At 34.9% G+C, this 24,080-nt stretch overlaps 1 protein-coding gene and 1 long non-coding RNA gene across 5 annotated transcripts in view; one reads left to right on the plus strand and one right to left on the minus strand.

Moving 5' to 3' along the window:
* Positions 1-24,080, plus strand: part of LOC306640910 — a 925,259-nt gene that overhangs the window by 566,167 nt on the left and 335,012 nt on the right. The gene's annotated exons all lie outside the window — the stretch shown is intronic.
* Positions 17,314-24,080, minus strand: part of NOX4 (NADPH oxidase 4) — a 367,378-nt gene continuing 360,611 nt past the window's right edge. For all 4 annotated transcript variants that reach the window (XM_079105592.1, XM_079105594.1, XM_079105591.1 and 1 more), the window contains one exon: positions 17,314-19,693. In XM_079105592.1, coding sequence (XP_078961718.1) covers positions 19,573-19,693 — 121 coding nt within the window. In that variant the 3' untranslated portion in view covers positions 17,314-19,572. The remainder of the gene's footprint in view (positions 19,694-24,080) is intronic.

A 24,080-nucleotide genomic window follows, 5' to 3' on the forward strand; every position in this document is an offset into this window, starting at 1 on the left:
CAGCTTTGTGTGAGTTTCTTATCTAAGTTTAATTTAAAGGCAAACTTTTAGTCCAGGATGACATTTTAAAAATCATTTCTGCAAAGCATTTTAAATAAAATTTTACCCAAAAAATTTTCATTGTTACTAACATGAATCTATATAAGCCATTTTTTTTTCTTTATCACAAGGCAATTCCCTCCATTGTCACTGCACCTCAATGTAGAATATTGTTTTGTATCTCTAGAGATTCAAGGTATCTATTTGTGAAACACCAACCTCTATGATAGAATCACCACCACTTTGATTCCATAGTTTTTTCAATAAGGTATCAAAATTACCTAGTTGATATTTCAAGGTATCTGACAGTTTCATTAAATTCTAATCAACATTATAGTCTATGGTTTTGGTTTTTTAGTGTGGCTTTTATAAATTGCTTCATTTTCTGCACTGATACATCTCTATGGCTACATTATAAGTCACATTTTGTTACAGAGAGAGAAATAATCAGCTGCCATTCTTTTTTCCCTCTTCCTGGGGTTTTGTTTAAAAAGCATATTTTTAGTATCCAACCTTTCTGACAAGTCAGATATATAATTCTCCACTGGAGAAATAAATGTGATGGGTACAAATCATTTCAACCAGTGTCTCCAGCAGGCTGACAACTGGCATTAATGGTGGAAGTTCTTAAATACCCTTTTGCTTGTTTGTATGAGCTTTCGTTTATAGAAAAAGCTTTGTCACCATAAAAAAGGGCCTCACTGGGGCCACCTATTGTGAGCCTGTGCTATTTTGGAGGGCATGGCAGTAGAACAAAGTTCCACTCCCACTCTGATTAGACTCCTTCTGAATGGGGTTGAAATGCAAATATAAAAAGGAGTATTTTTTATAAGCTTTGTATTGCTTATTTTCAAAAGCGTGTGCCAGTTTGCACAATGTAGTGAAAATAAAAATTGGCTATGGAAACCACTGAGACCCTAAAGGTTTTCAAATTGTTCAGCTATTTAAAACTATCAGGAACAATCTAAGTATTTTTCTTTTTCAAAAAATCCTTATTTAAGCTCTAAATTGTTCATATTTATCTTATAATTTTATGAATTCTTAGTAGCAATATAAGAAGTTATTCTTGACTTCATGTTCATCTATCAGTTATTATATGTATCATAATCATGACCATAAGTCACATGCTTATGATTTCTTAATTCTTAAATAAAAATAAATAACAAAGGTGTTACAATTTGGTAAGTAGTTATGTTCTAAGAAGTGTGTCAAACACTTCATATAGAAAGTACCGTGCCCACATTTACAAATCCGTTTGTTATTTTATGTACTTTTTCTGGGATTTGAGTTCAGTTCTTCTGAGATGATAATTAATTATAAATTTAATTACTGAATTTTATTCAATTATATAGAAATATTATAACCCACCAATTCCTTCCTTCTAAATACTCAGGGTTTCTCTGGTTGTTGTTATGTTTAGTGCTATAATTAATACCTTAATGAATATAGCACCTGGTTTCTCTCAGTTTCCAGGAATAAGTTGCCAAAATATAAGGAAATGCTGTAGTTACTTTGAAAGGGTTGAACAAATCTAAAAATAAAAGAGAAGAACTCACAAAGAATGAAGGAATAAAGGAAAAGGGGAAGAACATATGAGAAAGAAGGAGACCTGTAATTCTCTTTGAGAAGAACTGTAGACCATAAGTGCCATCTGCATTAGTTTCCCTCATAAACTCATCTTCTTAAAATCATAATGTTTGTTTAATGACCCCCCCCCTTTTTTTTTTCACTAAAACTTGAAGAAAATTCAGACCAAAAGCATTTAGATAAGGAGTTATATGCATGTGATACAGTAGTACCTGTTATGGTTTGAAAATGAGGTTTTCCTCAAAAGCTTATATATGAAGGAGTGAACATGCTTAGAGGTGAAATTAATAGGAGAATTGTAAACTAATCAGTCCATTAGTCCACTGGAATGGGTTAACTGGGTGGAGTAATACAGAAGATTTCAGCTCAAAGTACTTCACTTTAATCATAAGTGAAAAGTTCCTTTTGTCATGTAAAGTAGCATTCACAGTTACCATGAATTGGGGACAGAGTAGAGGGTGCATTATTCTGCCTAAGTTACTGACCCAAAAACCAAAATGGGAATTGACCAGATCATAAATACTCATCATGTGAAGGTAACATGACGAGTGATATCAAGTACATTAAATATTTAAGAACTTCAACAGATTCTAAGAATGATATATTCCTAGAATATAATTCAGACTCTAAGAATTTGATTCTTGACTCAATGTACCATTGGCTGTGTGTTATTTACATCTCTGTGCCTCTTTTATCGTCATTGTTTTTTTGTTTGTTTGCTTCAGTACCGGGAATTGAACCCAGGGGGCTCAAGGGTACTTAACCACTGAACTGCATCCCCAGTCTTTTAAAAATATTTAATTTAGAAATAAAATGAATTGATTAGGGCCTCACTAAGTTAGTGAGGTTCACTTTGAACTTGCAATCCTCCTGGCTCAGCCTCCCGAGCCACTGGGATTACAAGTGTGCACCATCACACCCGTCTCTTTTGTTTAAAATGTAGATGGTAGCAATTCCTTCAACATGTTCTGAAAAATAAAATCAAAGCCTTTAGAATAATGCATATTCAGTGTTGTTTTACAAGCTCCCATACAGCACATTAACTTAGCAAGTTTGCTGTCCTAAAAAGGTGAGAGTTGAAAACTACCCATATCATTGTTTCAGAAAAATTTTTGCATTACTCTGAATAGCCTCATACCTATTTAATGAAATAATACATGTAATAAATATAGCATAATCCTTTAAGATGCATACATATTTGGAACATAGAAAGATTAATCATGCAGTAAAAGACTCTATAAACAAAAGTCAGTCAGCTACCTTTGCATGTGACACTAGACTTGAAACGAATGCATGTTCTAGGCAAACTGATCCCTAGCAGAAAAAAATTCTCTTTAAGTAGGATAATGATAGTTTCTCATTTAATTGCTCAGTTATTCAAGAAACTTGTATATTTAAGGCATATATACTTTGTGTTGGCACTGCTCAGGTGATACAAAGTTTGGTAAAATTTCTCCTTCTCAGTGGAGGCAGGTTATTCTGTCAGAGACAAATCCTTAAAGAAACTATTGCAATATCAAAAATACTATCATGAAGAAAGGGATATTTCAAGTCCTATAGTAGTGATGCAACTATTCCTATTAGGAGAGATGTAAAAGATTTCAAAAAAGAAGCTGATGACTGAACAAAACTCCCACAAGTTCATCAGGTAGATGAGGTAATAAATGGTCTGGACAAAATGTTGACATGAACAAAAGCAAGTGTTAATGGACTATGACCAATGGGCTGTCTGTCAGGTCAGCCTGCCACCTGTTTTTGTAAATAAGAACTTTTCAGAATATATATTCATTACATTTCATGTAGTGTATCTGTTTGCATGCTGTGATGGTAGAGTAGCTGCAGTAGAGACCATATGGTTCTCAAGCCTACAGTATTTATTCTCTGATCCCTGATTGAAAAACTTGCTGATCCTGGTCTAAATCAAATCAGAAAAATTCAGATTAGTTGAAAGGAGAAGTCAATGTAAGGATAAGATCGATAAGAGAGTTTTACCTTAACAATTCCAAGAATAGTACATTCGAGTTCTTGACATTTGACCATTTTGCCTATTTAAAGATATAAAGAGCTTTGGTGTAGGTAAATATAGAGAGATAAATATAGTTACATATCATATGTACACAAACATGGATTAGGAATTATTGATAAGTTTACAATATTGAATTATGTGCATAAGGTGTGTGGCATTACAGATAGGGCATCCTTAATTTTTCTGCCAGCAAATCTGCAAACTTCCTACATTTTTCTTTTTCTCTTATCTTTATTCCCTACTATTTCATTAGGCATCCTTCTTGCTATCAAGGACCCATCTCTTTGTAAGCTTGGGGATTCTAACCCTTCTAACATCCAGGCATTTTACTTCATTAGTTTTCCTCATTCTTTCCTGGGTCTTCAACTCTTCCCACTCAGGATACTTAATACTTCCTTATTAACTTACTCAACTTAAAAAGATAATCACTCTCCATGAATACCACACTTGCACTTAGCTTTGCCCTATTTTTTATTAGTAGCCAACCTTCCTGTAAAAGTAGCCATTTACATTTATGAGCCATATTTCTTTGTTCCCTACTTAACACACGCAGTGTATTTTCTGTCCTATCTTCCCACTGGAATGCTTCTTACCCAGGTCACCAATGGAGTCCATGTTGATAAATCAGATGACACTTTTGGTAGCGATTTTACTTGATGCTTGGGCACCATTGTACACTTCTGATTTCTCTTTTCTTAATCAGTCAATCTGGGAGATAAAACATTTATACTTTTCCAACTTTTTTGGTTTTGTCTGCTCAGCATTCCTTACAGGATCAACTCTTCTACTCCTAGATATTAAAGACTAAATAATTGGTATGGGTGTGAAACACTTGATAGGGAGTGTTTATAGAACTAGTGTCTCCAAGGGAGTAAGGAAACAGAGTGTGGAAATAAGAGAGAATAGAAAGGCAATGCAGTAGAGGCTTTAACAACCCTGCAGGCTCAGCAGCTGGGATGGATAAGAATGTGCACACACAAGCACACACAAACATTTACACACAGAGGAATGATCACATGGAGTCATCTTATACAATTATGAGAGGTTGACTAAACAAGTCTGAAGCCTGTAGGGCAATAAGTTAGAAAGTAAATAATAGACTGAGGCTAGGACACTGAGGATATGAACTTGTTCACAGGTGGGGGTTTCTTTACCCAGGGGAGGTCAAGGACCTCTTTAAAATGCTTCACTACTGATTAAATTAGGCTGACCCAGAAAATTCTTTTGATTAACCTAAAATAACTGATTGGGAACTATAATCATATATGGAGATATGTGTATTTTTCTTCCTTTCTGTCCTCTAGTTCTGTAAGAGAATATTCTTTATCATCCATACAGGAACACACCAGAAAGGTAATTTTGGGACTATACTTCAATATAGCCAAGTTAAAATAGTAAAAGCCACCGCACAGGAGGACCAACCCTCCTTCATGACCTCTGAGTCCTTCTTTGGCTGTACATTTGTCCATTTTCCATCAAATGGGCAAGGTACAGTGTTGTTACCCTGTGCTTCCTAATGGTGTTGGTGTTCCCAGTTCCATAACTGCTTCTCCTACTGTTAGTCCTGATTTAGATCACATATCTGAGACTCCACAATTCTGGCACCATGTTACCAGCAATTCTTTGTCTCTTTGGTAAGTGGGTTTTCAAAGTCTAACCATGAAACATAATCAGTAAGTGGTTTCCAGGCTCGTTCACTATATCCATTCTGCCCTGCTCTTGAATTGCTCCTTCACATGAGGAGTTAACATTTCCCTTTCACCCCATGTGTGCTATCATTTTCTCACATTTTCAGGAGTGACCCTAGTAACAGATTAGCCATAGTCTTCTGGGATTTTTTTGAGGCTGTTAAATTCTGTATAATAGGAGATGCTCCAATATTGACAAACTCTCCTTTATAGAACATTATGGTTCTCTCTATCTTTATCAGCAACCTCAGAGCTTACAGTCATGTGTATATATTCTTCCAGATCTTTCTTTGTGTACATTAGTTAAGTCCTTCAGGCATTCAGTTTATATGCTTCATAGGATCCTTTTTTTCATTAAACTAATAATTTCTCCAGGGAGTGTATGTTGTCACCTGATCCTAACTATTGGTCTGAAGTCTATGAAAAGAGTTTAGGGTAAATTCTGAGTGGCATGAGTATTATTTTACAAGGGATATTTGACATCTCATTTGAAATCTCAGCTGATCCTAAATCTATCTGAAGCTGTGATGTTCTTTCGAAATTATCCCACATGAAGGCCAGGGTCTTCAGATTTGTTTTCTCACCTTGTCTAATTATTGTATGTGAGCTGCCCCCTGTGAAGATACATAAACTTAGGCAAGGGACTGCCTTCTCTAGTATAATTCCTGGGGATGGAGCCTGCTGTAAACTAACAGCAGTCAACACTGACATCTGGGAGAATAAGTACTTTGATTTTGAAGGAGCAATCTGTACTCTGCAGCACTATTGCACAAAGACACTTCCATTCTACTTCCTTTGTATATCTCTGGAATTGTTGTGATATACAGTTTATATATCTAGTCCAAGCATCTTTTCACAACCTTTGACTAATTTACTCCAATGGTTATCATTTACTTAAATACCCTACAGGAATTAAAACTTACCATTTCTAAAAGTTAATTCTTAGAACCTCTCTAAAGATCAGTTCCTCCTCCAGCCACTCCTCTGATAGATTATGTTTTGTCTGCCGCCTTTCATATGCAATCTTTCAGTGGTCCTTTACTTCCACTCTCAATAGACGGTAAGTTTGGTATGGCTCCACTTCATTCTCACCTGTGTTAGTGTCACCATAATCTATTTGAATTCTAGTCTAAGCCATTATCATCTGTTGTTGAAAGTACTGCAATAACCTCTTCACTGGATTCTAGCCTCTCCTCCTTCCTTCTTCTAATCCACATAGCTATAGAGGCAACAAAAGCACACTTAAGACACTTGAGAAGCTTAACATTTCTCTCCAGTAAATTACACATCCTCAACAAAGGACTCCCTAATTTAGCCCCTGCCTGCCTCCCTGCTTTCTCATGCCCTTCTGCACCTCACACTGAATTTCTTAAAAGTATGATTCTTCCTTCCATCTCATGACCCCTCCCTGACTGCCACCTTTGCCCCCAATTCAGTTATAGTTTAGATCTCCCCTTAAATGTCACTTTCTCAAAACAATCTTCCTAATCTAACTGAGATATTTCCCTCATAATCTCTTTTCACATACTTTACTTTTCCTTTAAAGTATTTACCACAACTTACTCTTATCTATTTTCCTATGTACAGTTGAATGCATTCTCTCCTACAAAACTATAATCTCCCTGAAGACAAGTTCTGTGTCAATTTTGAGACATTATGTGCTTAAAGCCTGGCACCTAGGAAGAATATGGTAAGTATTAAATAGAAGAATGAAAACAAAACTCAACAACAACAACAACAAAACAGTTTTAAGCAAATAGAGAAAAATGAAAATGGAATAAACACACTTTACCCTTAAAAGACAATATGACCCCACCCCACCTCTTCATGTCAAGGACATCCAAAAAAGTAAGGGTCATTAAAAATTCTGGGAAAGACACAAGTTACATTTAATAAGGTGATATTCCTAGTAAAGGAATAATTTATAAAAATAGCCTACTTCAGAATCATTCTTTATAGAAGTCAATAGATGGCTCCTATGTTAGAAAAAGAATACCCAGGATCTGTGGGGCTACACAAGTGACTAGATAGAAGATGCTTAGATTCCAGGAAGAAATATAAGATACTTATATTCTCAAACTATGAAAATATGCACATCCCCTCAAATATTTTTACCCAATTGTCTTTTTTGTCCTTCCCTCACTGGCCACTGATCATGAGTAATTTTATGACATTAATACTATTAAAGCATGCACTCATGACCTGCATGTGACACAAAGCAAATAATGCACATAGGGAATGCAAGCACACAACTGCTCATCCTGTTTTCTAAATGCATTTGAACTTGACTTATTGAAATGCCCATTTCAGAATGTATGACAGCTTTGGGAAAAACAAGGGGCAAAACACCATCTCAGGAAAACAAATTCTTTGAAAATAAATTACTTGAAAGACAGCAGTGTGGTAGGAATTGACTGTGAAATGTTCAGTATCATTTGATGAAATAACCTGGTTAAACCCTACCAAGAAAATATCACTACTAAAAGCTCAAATTTTGTGAGTGCAGTGGCTCATGCCTATAATCCCAGAGATTTAGGAGGCTGAGACAGGAGGATCATAAGTTCTAGGCCAGTCACAGCAACTTAGAAATCCTGTGAATAACTTAGTAAGACTTTGTTTCAAAATTTAAAAAAAAATAAAAAGGGCTGGGTATATAGATCAGTGATGAAGCACCCCTGGGTTCAATCCCTACTACTCCAAAACAAAACAAAACTCTAAGTTGGAACACAACTGCTTTTGGTTTGAATCATAAATGTCATATTGACTAAAAAAAAAAATGTACAATAATTTAATGCAAGGAACATACATTTTGAAACATAGATAAAATAATATCTTTTCACCCTCCTCATCAAGAATCACTCCAATTTTGTATGTTCTACTAGGCTTATCTTTGGACCTAAGGGTGAGGACAATCATGTATACAAAGCATTTTTACTCATCTAATATACCACCAAAGCATATGTTCTTCTGAAATTCACATCTAACACAGAAAAACAAAATAAAATGGTTCTTAGAGAAAATAATGGACTATACATTACTGATGGGGGAATCAATTTTCACATAACATCAGAACTCAAGTCTCCAGGACAAAGCTTATGAAAACTGGTTTATACCCCACAGAAGTAAATGTCAGACAAATCCATGAATTACTCTATTGTTATTCTTCATTTGTATAGTTCACAGATTTTCAAAACAAGCAGATGGTAATGCATTGGAAAAAACAGATACCTCTAAGCAGGAATTATTACATGGGTGTAATTTGCATGGCATATCCAATGTTTAGTAAAACTGAAATCCTCAGTGACTGAATATAAAAACTCATTTGGATCTCATAATAAACATATTACATTTTATTTTCTCTGAATAACATAATTTTTTAATTTTTAAATTTTTTTTCTAATTAGTTATACATGACAATAGAATACATTTATGTCTTTTGGTAAATCATACATAAATGGAGTATAATTTCTCATAATTTTGATATTTTAAAATTATATAAATATGTAGTTTCAATTTTAGTGGGCACAATCATGAGATTTTAGAATAATACTAAAATGCAAACAAAAAATAAACCAAGATTCTAAACTCAGCATATTAAATTTAGTGATCAGATTTCTGTAATTCTCACTTAGATATCCTACTGAAAGGAAAATTACGAAAGTATTGATAAGCTTAGAAATTAGACCATTCTCAAAGTGTTTCAAAGGAGCATTTCTTAAATATCACTTATTTACTATATTCACTTGTTAATTATATAAATTACTCATTTTTTATATTTGGACTTTCACTGGATAAAAACAATACTATGCTGTTCTCAAAATCCTAAGGAAAATTCTTTAATATTATTATCCAAAGTACACAATTAATTTATGATAGGAGAATGTTTTGGTATATTTGTTAGAACTTTATTTGCTTAGTTTTTAAGCACTATGTCCTTTCCCAAAGCAATACAGATTTTCTACAAATGTACTATGACTTTATAACAATAATATACATATATAAAAACAAATGTATCTTTTCGAATCTTTGTAAGTATTGAATTTGATTTAGCACTTCCCTTCCAGCCCTGCATAACCTCACATTTCCATTTGACTAGACAAGTATCAAACATCACCCTGTACTGCAGAACACCTCACATTTTGATGTGTGGACTGCATTTCCTCCAATTGCAAACCTACCCAGTGGAACACCGTAACAGTTGGAAAGTATTCTACGAGCTATTGTAAAATTCCATTTTCACTCAAGCAATTGTTCTTATAATACACCATAAAGATGCACACATGCAATTTGAATAATATAAGGTTTGATGAAAACACATGATGTGACATATCTTTGGAAGAGGAAGAAAGCAATAAATTTACTGTATCCCCAACTAGAAAAGAATAGTTATGGTGCATTTTTTCTTTCTTTTATAGAATTCTTTCTAATTCTAAGACATAGGTTTTAATTTAGCAAGATGTCTTGCAAACACCTACTTTTTTCTCAATCAAATCTTAAATAAGCAGGTAACTCATATCACTCTCCAGAAATTCCAAATTCAATTTTCATAAATCAATGCAACCATCTCCAGCAACAGTGTACCTGACTAAAATTAGTTAAGAGGAATTCAGAAAGCATATACTGTACTAGACCTTAAAAGCACGCAGAAACCACCCTGGATGCAGGAACTCAAGCAAGAGATTATATTAAGTGGACGGGCAGAGTGTCTCCCTGCAGGGTGAGAGAGAGAGAGAGAGAACACACACATGTAAGAGAGAGAGTGAAAGCCAGGAGGAGAGAGCATGAAAGTGAAGAGGAGAGAGAGAGAAAATGGTGGGGGAGCTATTCTTAAGTAGTGGAATTTTGCGTTCTAATAACAATGGACCAATGGTTGGTGAGGAAGTTCTTGGGCTAACGATCTGGGTTGTAACCTGGTATGGGGGAGGGAGAATAATGACAGCAGTAAAACAGCAGATCTGATGCCAACATCCCTCCCTTTTTGATTTTATAGATACTGAGAGAGGGACAATGATCTTTCTTCTGTAGCTTCTTCCTGCTGGTTAGGGGCAAAGAGTCTCATTCCTGTAAAAAAAGAGGATTAGGGAGGACTTTAGTGGGAGCAGAGTTTCTGGAGCCAGAGGTGTCAACAGTAAATCGAGGTCTTGGCTTTGGGTATCAGGGGCTGGTAGTCTTGAAGGAGAAGTAATTGATTGGTCAATTGGTTGGTGAACTTGTGTGTCTGCCAGCTCCGGAACTTGTGTACCTGATCTTGTAGGAACTTCTGAGGGCAATTTAGCAGGCATGGTCTTGTTTAGGAAGATCTGTAGATGTTAAAATGACCAAAAATTTCTGACTCTGATAGTTTCTCTTGATGGTTATCAGGCACTCCTTCCTAAGAATCTCCTTAGTAGCCTCTTACTTATTCTTGGGGCCAACAGAAGTGTATATCTTAAGTTATGTTTAACTATTGTTTCTTCTTTTAAATTCCCAGGAATGGATATGTTTTGATTTTAACTGTTGTGCTAGGCATTCAAGATCAAGCTGGTCAAATTGACCTTGTTCTTAATCTGTTGTTAAGGGTCAGCTGAGTTCCCACAGGGGTTACTTGTGGAGAACTTGAGAGCAGCTTCTTAGCTCCTTTAGTGCCATTTGCTAGGAAGGGTTTCCTTGATGAGGTGACTTCCTTTGGAAGCATCAGGGATGTCTCCCTCTTTCAACGACCCTCCTCTTTGCAGCAGATGCACTGGTTGGCTTTTCATTCTCCAGTAGTCTCATTAATCTCCCTGATCGGGAGACCATGTGGCCCAGAGTTGTAAAGCTCCTTAGAGAAGCTCTCCCATTCCCTGGGTTCAAGCTGACTCAGAGGGCAAGAACCAAATATTGGTTTTCTTGGCCCCTGTATTTTAATCTAAGTTTGATCTTAAACACCCAGCAAACCAGTCTCACCAGTCATAAAGTAAGAGTACTGGGCTTTAACTTTAATGTTTATGACTTTACAGTTATTTTGACACAAAGAGGGACAAGACTGAAGAGAAGAGAAGAGGGAATCTCTATTGGCTTGCTGCTGTGTTGACAGAATTGTTTAAGTCCCATTCTCCGGTCAAGAGGAGTCATTATCTAACTTATCAGACTGTGTTGCAGTAAAAAATGAGCCTGTGAGTTTTGAGATCTGAAGTCAAATGGAGAGGCCAAATGTTTCTGAGGAGAGGGTCCAGGGGTTGGGGGTTATAGAGAATTTTAGATTAGGCAGAGTCCATGGCTAAGAATTCTCAGGAGCCTGGAGAAGGGAAATAGGAGAGGAAGGGGTGTCCCCACCACCTCTCTGATTTCCCACATAGGAGCAGACCTTCAGCGAGGGTTGTTACTGTCCCTAACAGGTCTGAGGCCAAAGTTGAGGGAGACCCTGACTCAGCACTAGGGTTCTCCTAGAGGCGGGGAGCGGGGAGAGAGAGAGAAGTGAGAGAGTGAGTGAGTTAGTTCAGGGCCACCATAGAAGAGCTCTGAGGACTCACCACCAGGAGAGGGAAGACTGTCCAGAGTCTAATTCTGTGGTGGGCGAGGAGGTCGGCAATGGTAAGAGACAGAAACACACCATGGTGGATCAGGGAGGAGGGGGCATGGTCTGGCTCAGATCTCCATGAGGGGAGAGCCAACAGGCAATGACCATGGATCCCATCTCAGGTTTCATCACAGAAAGACTTTCTTACCCAGAAACATTTCCCTCTTCCTTCTACTAAATATATTTCCATACCTAGAACCTTTTATAACTTTGTTTTTAGTGATAACACAAAGCAATTTTTTAAGGAGTTAAACACATTTGAATAATCCTATACATGTCAAATCTACTGATTTTACTGTAAAAATCAAGATATCAGATAAGTGTATTGAATAGTATCTGCCATCTCTTTCCTGTGGAAGAAAAGTCATAGAAACAATTAATATTAGACATTTTATAGGTAAATGTTTTATTAATGTTACCACCTAGAGACTTGTGAGGTAAGTAGTTTTAAAGACATTTTACTTTCATTTGTTTATCCAATTTAAATTGAACCTTTTAAGTCACATGAATTAAAGGTATCTGGATCCATTTTTAGAATTTTAATTTTATGAGCATTATATTTGGATGCACTTATATAGATAGACAACATGATATCAGACAACAGGATATACACGAAACACAAAAGCAAAGGCCTTATAGCTTTTATCTCCATTGTAATGTAACAGGAGTTCAAAAATAACTCTAGTGTTGAATAAAAATAGAACTGATCGAAAAATCATTAACCTAGGTATGTAGAATCAAAACTGTGAGCTCAAAAAAATAGTATTTAAGTAAAACAAAACAAGAGTCCTAGAAGAAAAAATAATAATGGCCATTAATTATAGCATGATAGAGTGAGAGAGAGAAAGGGAGGGAGAAGAAGAGAGAGAGAGAAAGTTCGGGTTTGCAAGAAAAGCAAAGATAATGTAGGGAAATCTCTTTCCATTTCCCTGAGCACTCTCAGAAATTAAAAACATCCCTAAACATGTTGGGATCTAAAGTGCAGTTTGGTTTGAGGTCCTGGGTGAGGTGGAGGGACTCTTAAATTAACTAAGAGGCACCTCAGGATGGGTATGGGTGGGGACTGAGAGCCAGCTGCCCATTGTGAGAGAGGAATTGGTGACTACAGAGGTGAAGCATCCCTCGGCCCCCAGGGAATCACCCAAGCAAAGGACGAGTTATCCAGGGAGTTGTCATTACCACTAGATAAGCGCGGAGGCTAAGCCTGTAAGGGTACAGAGAGAGAGAGAGAGAGAGAGAGAGAGAGAGAGAGAGAGAGAGGAGGAGAGAGAGAGAAAATGGTGAGGGAGCTATTCTTAAGTAGTGGAATTTCGCGGGCTATTAACAATTGACCAATGGCTGGTGAGGAAGTTCTCAGGATCTGGGTTGTAAAATGGTGTGGGGGAGGGAGAATAATGGCAGCAGCAAAATAGCAGATCTGATGTCAAGAGACCTAACAGGTCACTTAGTGTATGGGGAATCTCAGAAGAACAGAGAGGTAGTGGTGTGGATTTGTTTGTGGTTTCTTTTCAAATTGCCTAGAAAGCAAAATCAAGTACTAGAACTTCCAGTTACAATGGAAAACCCTCTGTTTATATTTTCTTAGAATAGTGCTTTATTTTTATTCTTATCAAAAAACCTATTCAAGAAGATTTGCCCAGGAAATCTCTCTATTCCCTAGCCTTTTTATTCCTTCCCCCACATTCTTTCCTACAACATCCCTATAAATTAGACATAATTCCTCTTTAAGTAAGTGGTCTAATATATTTCATGGAGAAGGCTCTAAGTCCTCTGAATTTTAACGCCAAATCTTATTCACTCCACAACCTTTGGGGGTGGTGAAATAAATGCTAACACTGGTCAGTCTCAGGGTAGAATAGTCTCAATCTATTAGTCACATTTTCTAAAATTATGTCTGCCATTCTTACCTTTCATTTTAAAACTAAGACTAACAAAAAGAGAAGAAAATAAAGGTAATTTCCTATTAATGCTGTTTGGTAAGCAGATAATCACCATCTTTAAATAAAGGTTAATACCCCTGGAGAGCACCCAGATCTGACCTTAAAGATGCAAACTGCTCAAGAGCTGGTACTTTCTTAAAAAATAGTCCTTGGGAACCTGTTGAATGTGTGGTGCAGCAATTCTAATACCACTGTAGAGTACCACACAGGTCCATTCTGACATTTATGCAGTAATTTGTGTTCCTTTGCATCTCCACCAAGAAGGAAAAAAAAAAGATTTAAGTATTGTCTCCTTAGCTAATGTGTAGGCCACAGTATACATTTGTCCAGGTAAGTGAAGTCTCCATTTCATGCATTATGTAGATTTCTCACTCCTGAAATGAATTATATAGTCATAACAAATTGATAACAAGGTTCAAAAAAATGTGCTGATGGAGGTGAACAGATACACTGTTATGATACAACAGAGAGATTGTTTCTCAGTGTCTGCATTTATTAAGGATGTTTTCATTCCCTGGGTGGAAGAATAAGAGCTGTGAAATATCACCATGCAATGAATACCGTGGTGTGTGTAACTGAAGCAGTGCGTGGCACACTCCTCTTTTTTATTGCCACATATATGAGCATATTTATGTAGTGCTGATTTTCATCAGAAATGTTGGGGTGTTCTCTAGGTCAAAGAACAGCTCACAAAACTCTGCTTTTAAAAGAAGTGAGATAGAATTTTGACAAAAGACACATTTCTTTAAAACTGTAGTGTCAATAAAATTGTGAGAAACTCCCTAAAAACAAATCAGACACTGGATTGTTTGAAATTTTCCCAAACCAAATTAATAGCCAGTTTTACCATACAATCTGAGCATCTTGTGAGATACAAAAAGAAAAATTACATCCTGATGTATTAAATAATTTTTATTTCCCTGGTTTTTCTTTCTACTTTTGCTTCTATGAGAATGTTTCTGTCCTCACCAAGCAATTCTTAAATATGTAGCGTTAGATGCTGCATTCACAATATTGATATTTGTTCTAAAGCAACATTATTTAATTTCTGCTTATTTCAAAAGATTCACATGACCTTTTGTCTCTTCTAATGGACTCTTCTTTGCTAGGTATTGGAAATCTTCTTAATCTTTTCTTTGGAAAACTTAGTCTAGCTAACTTTTGCAACTCTGTCCTTTAAAAACAATGCAGAATGGAATAAAGAAATTGGGTCAACAGAGCCAGTACTTAGACAGAGGGAAACATGGATTCTCATTGTTCTTTGGTGGCTGAAATAAATGCCAAACTCATTATGCTTGATTCCACTTCTTTCCTGTTTACTGGTTTACAAAAGGCTGGCTTTTTCCTCCTGGACAAGAAACAAGTTATGGTTATGTAAATAGAGAACAACAGTCACTTGTTTTAATATTAGTATTTCCCTGGGTAGTTAAAAAGCTGGTAAAGTTGTCACTTTCATTTATGAACCTTAATTTAAAACTATAGTATTAGCATTTCCTAGAAATTTTACTACCATGTATCCCTTCAATGCAAAGTTCTGGAGAATCTAATATCTTTAGCATAATTACCAGTTTTGAAAACTGATATTTGAAAATATGTTCTAGTAGGCAAAACATATAAGGCTAACAAATTTAGAATCAAGATAAACTGGGAGGAATGTGATTATCTGTATCTGCATCTTGATACTGCTTAGCACCTTATTTTTCACCCTAAACTAAGTAGGGACTTTATAGGGAGATTCAAACTAACAGGACTATATATTTTATTAGATGTATATTCTAGGGGGAGGTTAAAATGGCATTTTAGGATCAGTAACTAGAAAAATTGAGCACCAACCATAGTTCTGCCACAATCCCAATGATATAAGGCAATTTATAATCTCTCTCTTTGGGCATCAGTTTCCTCAACTGCAAAATAAGGATGCAAATCAGTATCTTGTATTTCTGTTACATAATTGAATATGAAAAATATCCCAGCTAGCACAAATATAATAAACTCTCACCACACAACCCACGTGGGCAAGGGCAAGGGTTCCTATAGGAGAGATGGGCTGGCTGGGAAATAAAAGGTATAAGGTTTATTTATCAGAAATAATCACAGAAGACAGAATTATCTTAAAAGCAGGGGCATGACCAATTGATTTGTCCATAAGGGTCTGGCTCTAACAAAGGAAGGAGCCGGCGCTTGCTTTATTTATGGTAGTACAGATCAAAATGGGACTGGTAGGAGCTTCTTCCATGAAAAATAAGATGGGGGGTGGAGGTAGAGTCATTTGACTCTAGTGACTAACTCCCACGTCCAGTGCTTGTTTTTGAACTTTGGTAGTGAACCAATGCAGGATAACCACATGACTCAGGTATTCCCCCCACCCCCAAACAATTTTTGTGAATTCCTATGGCCAGATCCTGCTCACTAATAACCAAGCTTGGTTCTCAGACAAGCCATGAATGGTTCCCCACAATAAAATGTTTATCATGAGTAAAGCAAAGATTTGTCCATTGACTTACTTAGAAAAATCACTGATTAGCTGGGTCAACCATGTTTAAGGAGAAAAACAAAAACTTTTTCTGATAAGTTTCTCTCTTTAATATAATGAACATTCTTCAGCATCAGCATTATCTATTGATGACAGTAGACCTCTTGTCTCTAGCATGACTTTCAATAATATTTTATAATTTAAATCTGTTTCCTACTATATGTGCTCCAAGTAAAAACTGATTGGGGTGGGGATGGTTCAAAATAATATGGCTATATAGATTAAATCAATTCAGCCATGCCTGGGCTAAATTGTTTTTCTTTTTTTTTTTCAGGTACCTGTAACATGATAGTCACCCAACTAACATATTTAAATCTCTAAATGAAGAACTATCAAGCATTTCATCTTCACCTGAAGCCACTGGTTGAAAGTAAAACAAGTCCCAAATATATGTATACATGAATGTATGTGTAGAGATCTGATGTTATTATTATTATTATTTATATGTAAAATTATAGCGTTCTCTTTACACATGTTAGGGGATTCAGGAAATCTAAGAACTGAGAGAAATTACTATCAGTTTATATGTTTAGGAAAATAAAAAGAGAATTTATTTGCTCATAAATTTCTTAGTATGATCCTATACAAAATTGATAGTTTCTTCCAAAAGGACCAAAGGAAAAAATGTATAGGTAGAAAGGCCTATAATGATAATCTTTTTTTCCCAGAAGTTCTTAAGAATCTGTTCTTGCAACTGAAGATTGTTTTTGTAGTCCCCCAAATTATAAGCAATGTGTTATGTGGCACAATATTCATTTTGACTTAGGTTCTCAAAAAGATTAAGTATTACCAAGTTAGTCCAAATGAGGAAGTTTAACCCCAATGTGAGAAGTAATTTGTCCTAGTCATGCCACTAGCCTATGACATTCAGAACCCCAGAACCCCAATTCCTAAGGCCACCATGCTAGTGTGCACTAAAATGCTAATTCCTGAGGAACAAATTGCTTCTGAAACTTGCAAAATTTGTGAAGAAATGGTATAGCTTTATTATTGCAAAGGTAAGGTGAGCTTATAGAAATTTCAAGGACACCATTTCAATTTTAATGTGTGATGCCATTAATATTAGTGACATAAGACTTGTACCACAACAATCCCCTATGGAAAGAGTTATTCAAAGCAAAATAAAGATATTGTATGTTCTTTAAATTAATTTTTATGAGCAGAAACAAAATTTAACTGTTTAACATTTAATGTTTAAACATCTACTGGAATTTAGAATATGCAAGGAGTTTTGTCTAGCACAGCAAACCTGATCTGAAATACCAAGTTTCTTTTGAAAAATTTTCATCTACTGAAATTAAACACTCTAAGGAAATCACAAAATTACATTATGATCAGTAAAGTCAGTATTGCACATCAACACTGGATAAATTTGTTTCCTTTTACTAATTCTTCTGTTACATCTTTTCATAAAAATTATTTTAATCCTGAAAGCATTGCTGAGATATACTGGTTATTAATTATACTTTCAGAGCTAAATTGTAGGAGCAGTGCACATTTCCAATCACTTTCTGACTCACCTTCTTTCTGCAGAAGGGAGAAGGCAAAATTCCAGGGAAAGGAAGAACAGTGTTGAATGGTTTAGCACGCTTGATTGCTATTGGTGAATCATAGCAAAAAAAAAAAAAAAAAAAAAAAGACAGTAGCATCTATCATATTGTATTATTTGCAAGATTTTAATAAAAACTAGCAAGTAAATTTCTGATTTCAGAAATGTGTTCTATTTGATGATAATTCATAGATGTCTACTGAACATTTAGATATCATTAAATTGTATGAATGCCTTAACTTTTAAGGCAGTAAAGTGGATTTTTCCTCTAAGCCAGGGATACAATAGCCAGGAATTACAAACTGATGGACCCATACAACATAGTCCCAACAGTAATTTTAATCCTAATAATTTATCATGACATCACCCAGTGCAACAATACTATTCCTAATTCTAAACTTACATTTCAATAGTTAGTGAGGTACATCTGATTTTGTAGAAAGTAGAACAGTTGTTCCTGTTTAGGAATGTGACTACACTTTAACTATCTCCATCATAAACTCTAATATGTGTATACACCTGTAATTCCAGCTACTCCAGAGACTGAGCCAGGAGGATCACAAGCTCAAGGCCAGCCTGGGTAATTTAGTGAGACCCTGTCTTGAAATAAAAATTAAAAGGTCTAAGGATGTAGCTTAATGCCCCTGGGCTCAATCCTAGTACTGAGAATGGAAGTCAGGACCAGCAATGTGTGACAAAAGAGAAAAATCTCTTATTTCAGTGTCTGGTACCAGATATAGTGCTCTTTGGTCTCAAAGTACAAATTAGACAAAGTACTTTAGGCTAAAACCTAAGACAAGCTATATCTGGGGGGAAAAAGTGAAAATAATAATAATAGAGGCTAAAACACTGAAAAAAAGAAAAAAGTTATTAGTATATATGTTTCTTTAAAATTATAGTAATGATATTTTCATTACTATGCAGTAGTAATAGATTAAGTAAACTGGAGATAAAAAGAATCTATTAAATCATTGTGTCTAATGATGCTAAAGGAGGGCAGATTTCACTAGACGGAGGACAAGGAAGAAAGAATAATATAAAAATAGATAACATATCAACATCTGCAGAAGGTTCAGTCAGCATGTCATGTACAAATACCATATAGAGGTATTGGCATCAGTGGTGAGGAAGATTGGATACTGACAGAAAGTACCCGTATCAGTCAGAATTGTGTGCTGCATTTTCAAACATCAAATACATTTGCCTGGAGTCTCTCCAAATTAAAGCTACTCCATTATATGCAATGTAGGAAATGTAATCTCAGTTTCAATGAATTTTTAATTTTTTTCAATCTTGCATTTGTTCAACCAAAAACAATTTAAAGAGGACCACAGCTATCAGCTTCAGAGTAAGCAAGTTCAGCTTCTCACCAGGGAGTTCCCAAATTTGCCATAAAGATTAACAGTGTGCATCTAATAGTGTTCTTGTAATTTGAACATTGAAAAGTGAATCACCACATCAGATATTCCTCAGGGTCTCTTTGGTTTCCAGATTAAACATGTAATGTGACCTGTCATGCTGCCACATTCTCTGCATTTTCATTTTAAATAATCATAAATAAGAAAAGCTTGCTACTCTTTGGCATAACACAACTGTCTGATTCAGTTGAGTTTCCAAGTCTTAGAAATTGCACTCATTCCTTCTATAGAGTCCTGGTTCACCTCAAAGGGTTTCAGCTGAAAGATTCTTTGTTGTATTCAAATCTTGTTCCATAGGTGTTGTTCTGGTTACTTAATTTATGAAGAGTCTTGGAAATTGAATTGGGTCCACAACAGAAAACACCAACTGTTTTCCTTGGAAGAAAGAGAAATAAAGAAAAGATCAGGTGCAAAATCAGACCAAACAGGACAAGAAGTATGCTTTATAAGTATGGATTTAAGATATTAACAAAGTTAACTTCTTGCTATTTTACATGGGGAAAAGAATTTTCCAATTATTTCCCAATGTAAATATGCACCAGAAAAAATATTTTATTTACCTCATTCTTTTCATATTGGGATTCAGGAAAATTTTTAAAATGTAACTATGAGCACAAATTTTCTCTTGATCAAACAAGAATGAGTAGTAAGTTTGTTGATCAGCTGCCACTGGGTAAGGCCACAACCATATTTCGAGAAACAATTGATAGATGTCAGTTGCTAAAAGCATTTGACCATGCCAATTCTTCTTTCATTAGACACTTGATACATATTTGTCTAAAGTTTCCACATGGATTTGCATAAGTAGTGATGAATAAGATAAAAGTGAGAAAAGGCATTACAAATTTGAAAGAATAATTTTAAGTGACTAATTCATATCCACATGGAAATAAAACACATTAATCTGAACACATTTTCCTTTTTATTTATGCAATGTAAGAATTGTGACAAATGTCAAGCAGGTTTTTTTTACTCTGTAACTTAAAATTTAAATAATACATATGACTAACATATAGATTAAGTAAGTTCCAAGAAGTGAATAGTATTTTAAATTGTTCTTCTTCCAAAACTCATTGATTTGCATTGGCTTCTTCCTAGGATATTAAAATGATTAACATCTTATATCATATCATGGACAAATATAGTATATTCTCATTATCTCAGAATAATTAGTGCTAGGAAAAAAAGACAGGGAATCAATTTAAATAAATACTAAAACTTTATACTAAATACTAAACAAAATGTTATATTAAAACTTTTTACCTTGAAAAAAATCAAATAATTATGAAAACGGAACTTTTAATTTCAGCCACAAATTAAAAGGAGGCTACATTTATCCTTTTACATTAAAAAACTAGAAAAATGATGGGATGTGTTCAGTGGTAAAGCACGTGCTTAGCACATAGAAGGTCCTATATTCAATCTCCAGTACTGCAACAACAAAAAGAAAGAAAGAAAGGAAGAGCAAAACAAAACAAAATAAAAAAACTACAAAACAAGCAAACTATATGCAAAGCAAGTATTTTCAGGCATTGGACAATAGGCAGCACAGAACTATGATCCCTGAGAAAAGGGAAAATAACTTCAATAATCGCCTCTGCTTATTGCCTGGAGTACAGGCTGCAGTACAGACAGGGGAAGCTCAAGCATTCTCACTGAGCCAAACAAAGAATGGAGTTCACAGAGGTCAAAACAGCTAGAACTTCACTAGATTAGACAAAGGGGAATGAAGGGAAGGGAGGAGGGATAGAAAAAGGAAAGACAGTGGAATGAATCTGACATAATTTTCCTATGTACATATATGAATGCACTATTGTGAATCTCACCATCTTGTACATCCACAAGAATGGGGTCCTAATTAGAATAAGATATATTCCTTGCTTGTATAATTACAAATGGATTCTACTGTATTCATAACTAAAAGGAAACAATAGAAAAAAAAAAAAAAACAGTTAGAATATGTGCAGCTGAATATGGAAGGGAAGAGAGATCCAAAGAAAGAATGTCCAGAGTTTTGTGGAGAACTATTTTCAAACCTTTGACTGAATAATAGCTACTCATGTGTGAAAGGAGACTATGCAAATTTAGTTACAGAACTACCAAGAATCAATAGGCAAAACAATTCTGAGTTTACCCAGGTTGGGAATCATGCTTAATCCATCCAGTTGGTGATATCTTCTTATGATAATGCTAGAAACTAATGAATGAAGTATAGTTCACTAGAAATAGGCCCAAAATAACAGAATATACAGAATTATCAGATTTGGCCATTGACACTGTGATGATGTGAGTATTTTACATATTCAGAGAAAAAATCAACATGATTAGAAAACAAATGGAAAATAGTTTTGGAGATCTAAATAGGAAATCTAGAAATAATGTATAATTTATGATAAATAAACTAGGTGAGTTAACAGAATAATAGGCGATACAGAAGAAAAGATGAGAAAATTTGAAATACAGGATGAAAATCTGTTCAAATTGAGCAGAGAACAAAGAGAAAAACAATATCAACAGGTCTAACATAATGTAATGGGCATCTCAACAGAAAAGATGACAGAGGGAGAAGATAAAAAATATTTGAAGAAACAATCACCAATTCCATTCTCAAATTTGATGAAAATGAGCCTACAAATCCAAGGATCTCATGAACCCTTAAGGAGAATAAGTGCAAAGAAAACCATAATAAGTCATCTTTAATGAAGTGCAAAAATCAGTGGTAAAGAGAAAAACATTAAAACAGAAAAGGAAGAAAAAGATAGACTACAAATTATAAACAGAAGATGAAAGACAAGAATAACTGTGGACTTCTTGTCACAAACTGTGCACATCAAAAGGCAATGAAGTGACATCTTCAAAGTGCTGAAAGACAAGGAAAAAGGACAACCATTCTGTATCGGGCAAATTATGTACTAAACAAAGCGTCTTTCAAAATCAAAGATGGAGCTGGTTGCCGGGACACAAGACAGCAATCCCAATGACTCAGGAGGCTGAGGCAGGAGGATCACAAGTTCAAGACCAGTCTCAGGAACTTGGGAAGACCCTCAAAAAACCTTAGGAAGACCACAAAAACAAAAACAAGAAAGGACTGGGGGTATACTGAGTAGTAAAGCACTCTTAGTTCTAATCCCCAGTGTGTGGTGGGGGGAATAGAATAAAATTTTCAGACAAACAAGAGATGAAAGAATTTATTGTTACCAAGTCAGCACTATGAGGTACATCAAAAGAAATTCTTCAGAAAGAAAGAGTGAAATCAAATGGAAATTTGACTCTATTCAAAGGAAAGAAGAACACTAAAATAGTAAAGTTCCCAGTTGATGGTGGTCCAAGGACTGCAGTTTGGGAACCAGTGACCTGAAGAAATTACTAAAAAGGAACAAATATAGAGGTGTTGCTAATATGCCAATATTAGACCAAAAAAATGAAATCATAAAAAATAATAAGTTAATCCAAAGGAAGATAGGAAAAGGATAAGAAATAAAAACAAATGAGACAAGTAGAATGTAACAGGAAATGGCCAGATTTAAACCCAACCATATTTTATTAAATTAAATGCAAATAACCTAAGTCTTACTTATTAGAAAACATGAATATACATAAACCAAAAACTGATAGATCTGCAAAGATAAATAAATCCAGAATCATATATAATTATTTCAATGGTCTTCTCACAATAACTAATAGAATAAGTATACAGAAAATTATGAAGTGTATTAACAATATGAATACAACCATCAACAATTGAAACTAACTGATATTTATACAATGCACCAACCAACAAAAATGAAATACAAATTCTTGTTGAGGGCACATGAAATGTTCATCACAGTAGACCGCATTCCAGGAAATAAAATGGGTCCCAATAAATTTTAATAGACTAAAATAACAGTTAATGTATTTTAGATGAACTCCCAATTGAACTAGAAATCAATAACTAAATGAATATATGGAAAATCTCTACACATTTAGAAATTAAAAAAAAAACTTCTGAAAAACCCATGGGTAAAATCTAAAAATCACCATGAAAATAAAAAAATATTTAGAACTGAATGAAAATAAACAAAATATATCAAAATTTGTAAGAAGTATCCAAAGTGGTGTTTAGAGAGAAATTTGTAGTAACAGAGGGAAATTTATAGTAGTAAATACTTTCATTAGAAAGGAAAGGTCTGAAACTAATTACATAAATTTCCAGCTCTCCCACTTTTTGGCATATATCCAAAAGATTTAAATAAAGCATCCTACAGTGATGCAGCCATATCAATGTTTACAGCAGCACAATTCACAACAGCCAAGTTATGGGACAAACCTAGGTGCCTTTCAATGGAGGAGTGGATAAAGAAAATGTGCTGTATATACACAATGGAGTATTACTCAGTCACAAAGAAGAATGACATTATGAAATTTATTGATAAATGAATGGAACTGGAAACTATCATCCTAAGTGAAAAAAGGTAGACTCGAAGAGTCAAAGATTGAATTTTTTTTTTCCTGATATGTGGAAGTTAATCCAAAATAAGTAGGGGGAAGTATAAAAAAATAGAAGAAAGATCGGTGGACTAGATGAAGGGGATTGAAGGGGAGGGAGGTGAGATGGGATAAGAAAAGAACATTGAAATAAATCTGACATAACTTTCCTATGTATATATGTGAATATACCAGAGTGAATCTTACCATCATGGATATCCACAAGACACTAATTAAAAAAAAAACAAAAACAAAAAAAAAACATAAAAAGAAACGAGTTAATTGAAGAGTTAAT

Source organism: Sciurus vulgaris (assembly GCF_902686455.1).
Source record: "Sciurus vulgaris genome assembly, chromosome: 11".
NCBI lineage: Eukaryota > Metazoa > Chordata > Mammalia > Rodentia > Sciuridae > Sciurus > Sciurus vulgaris.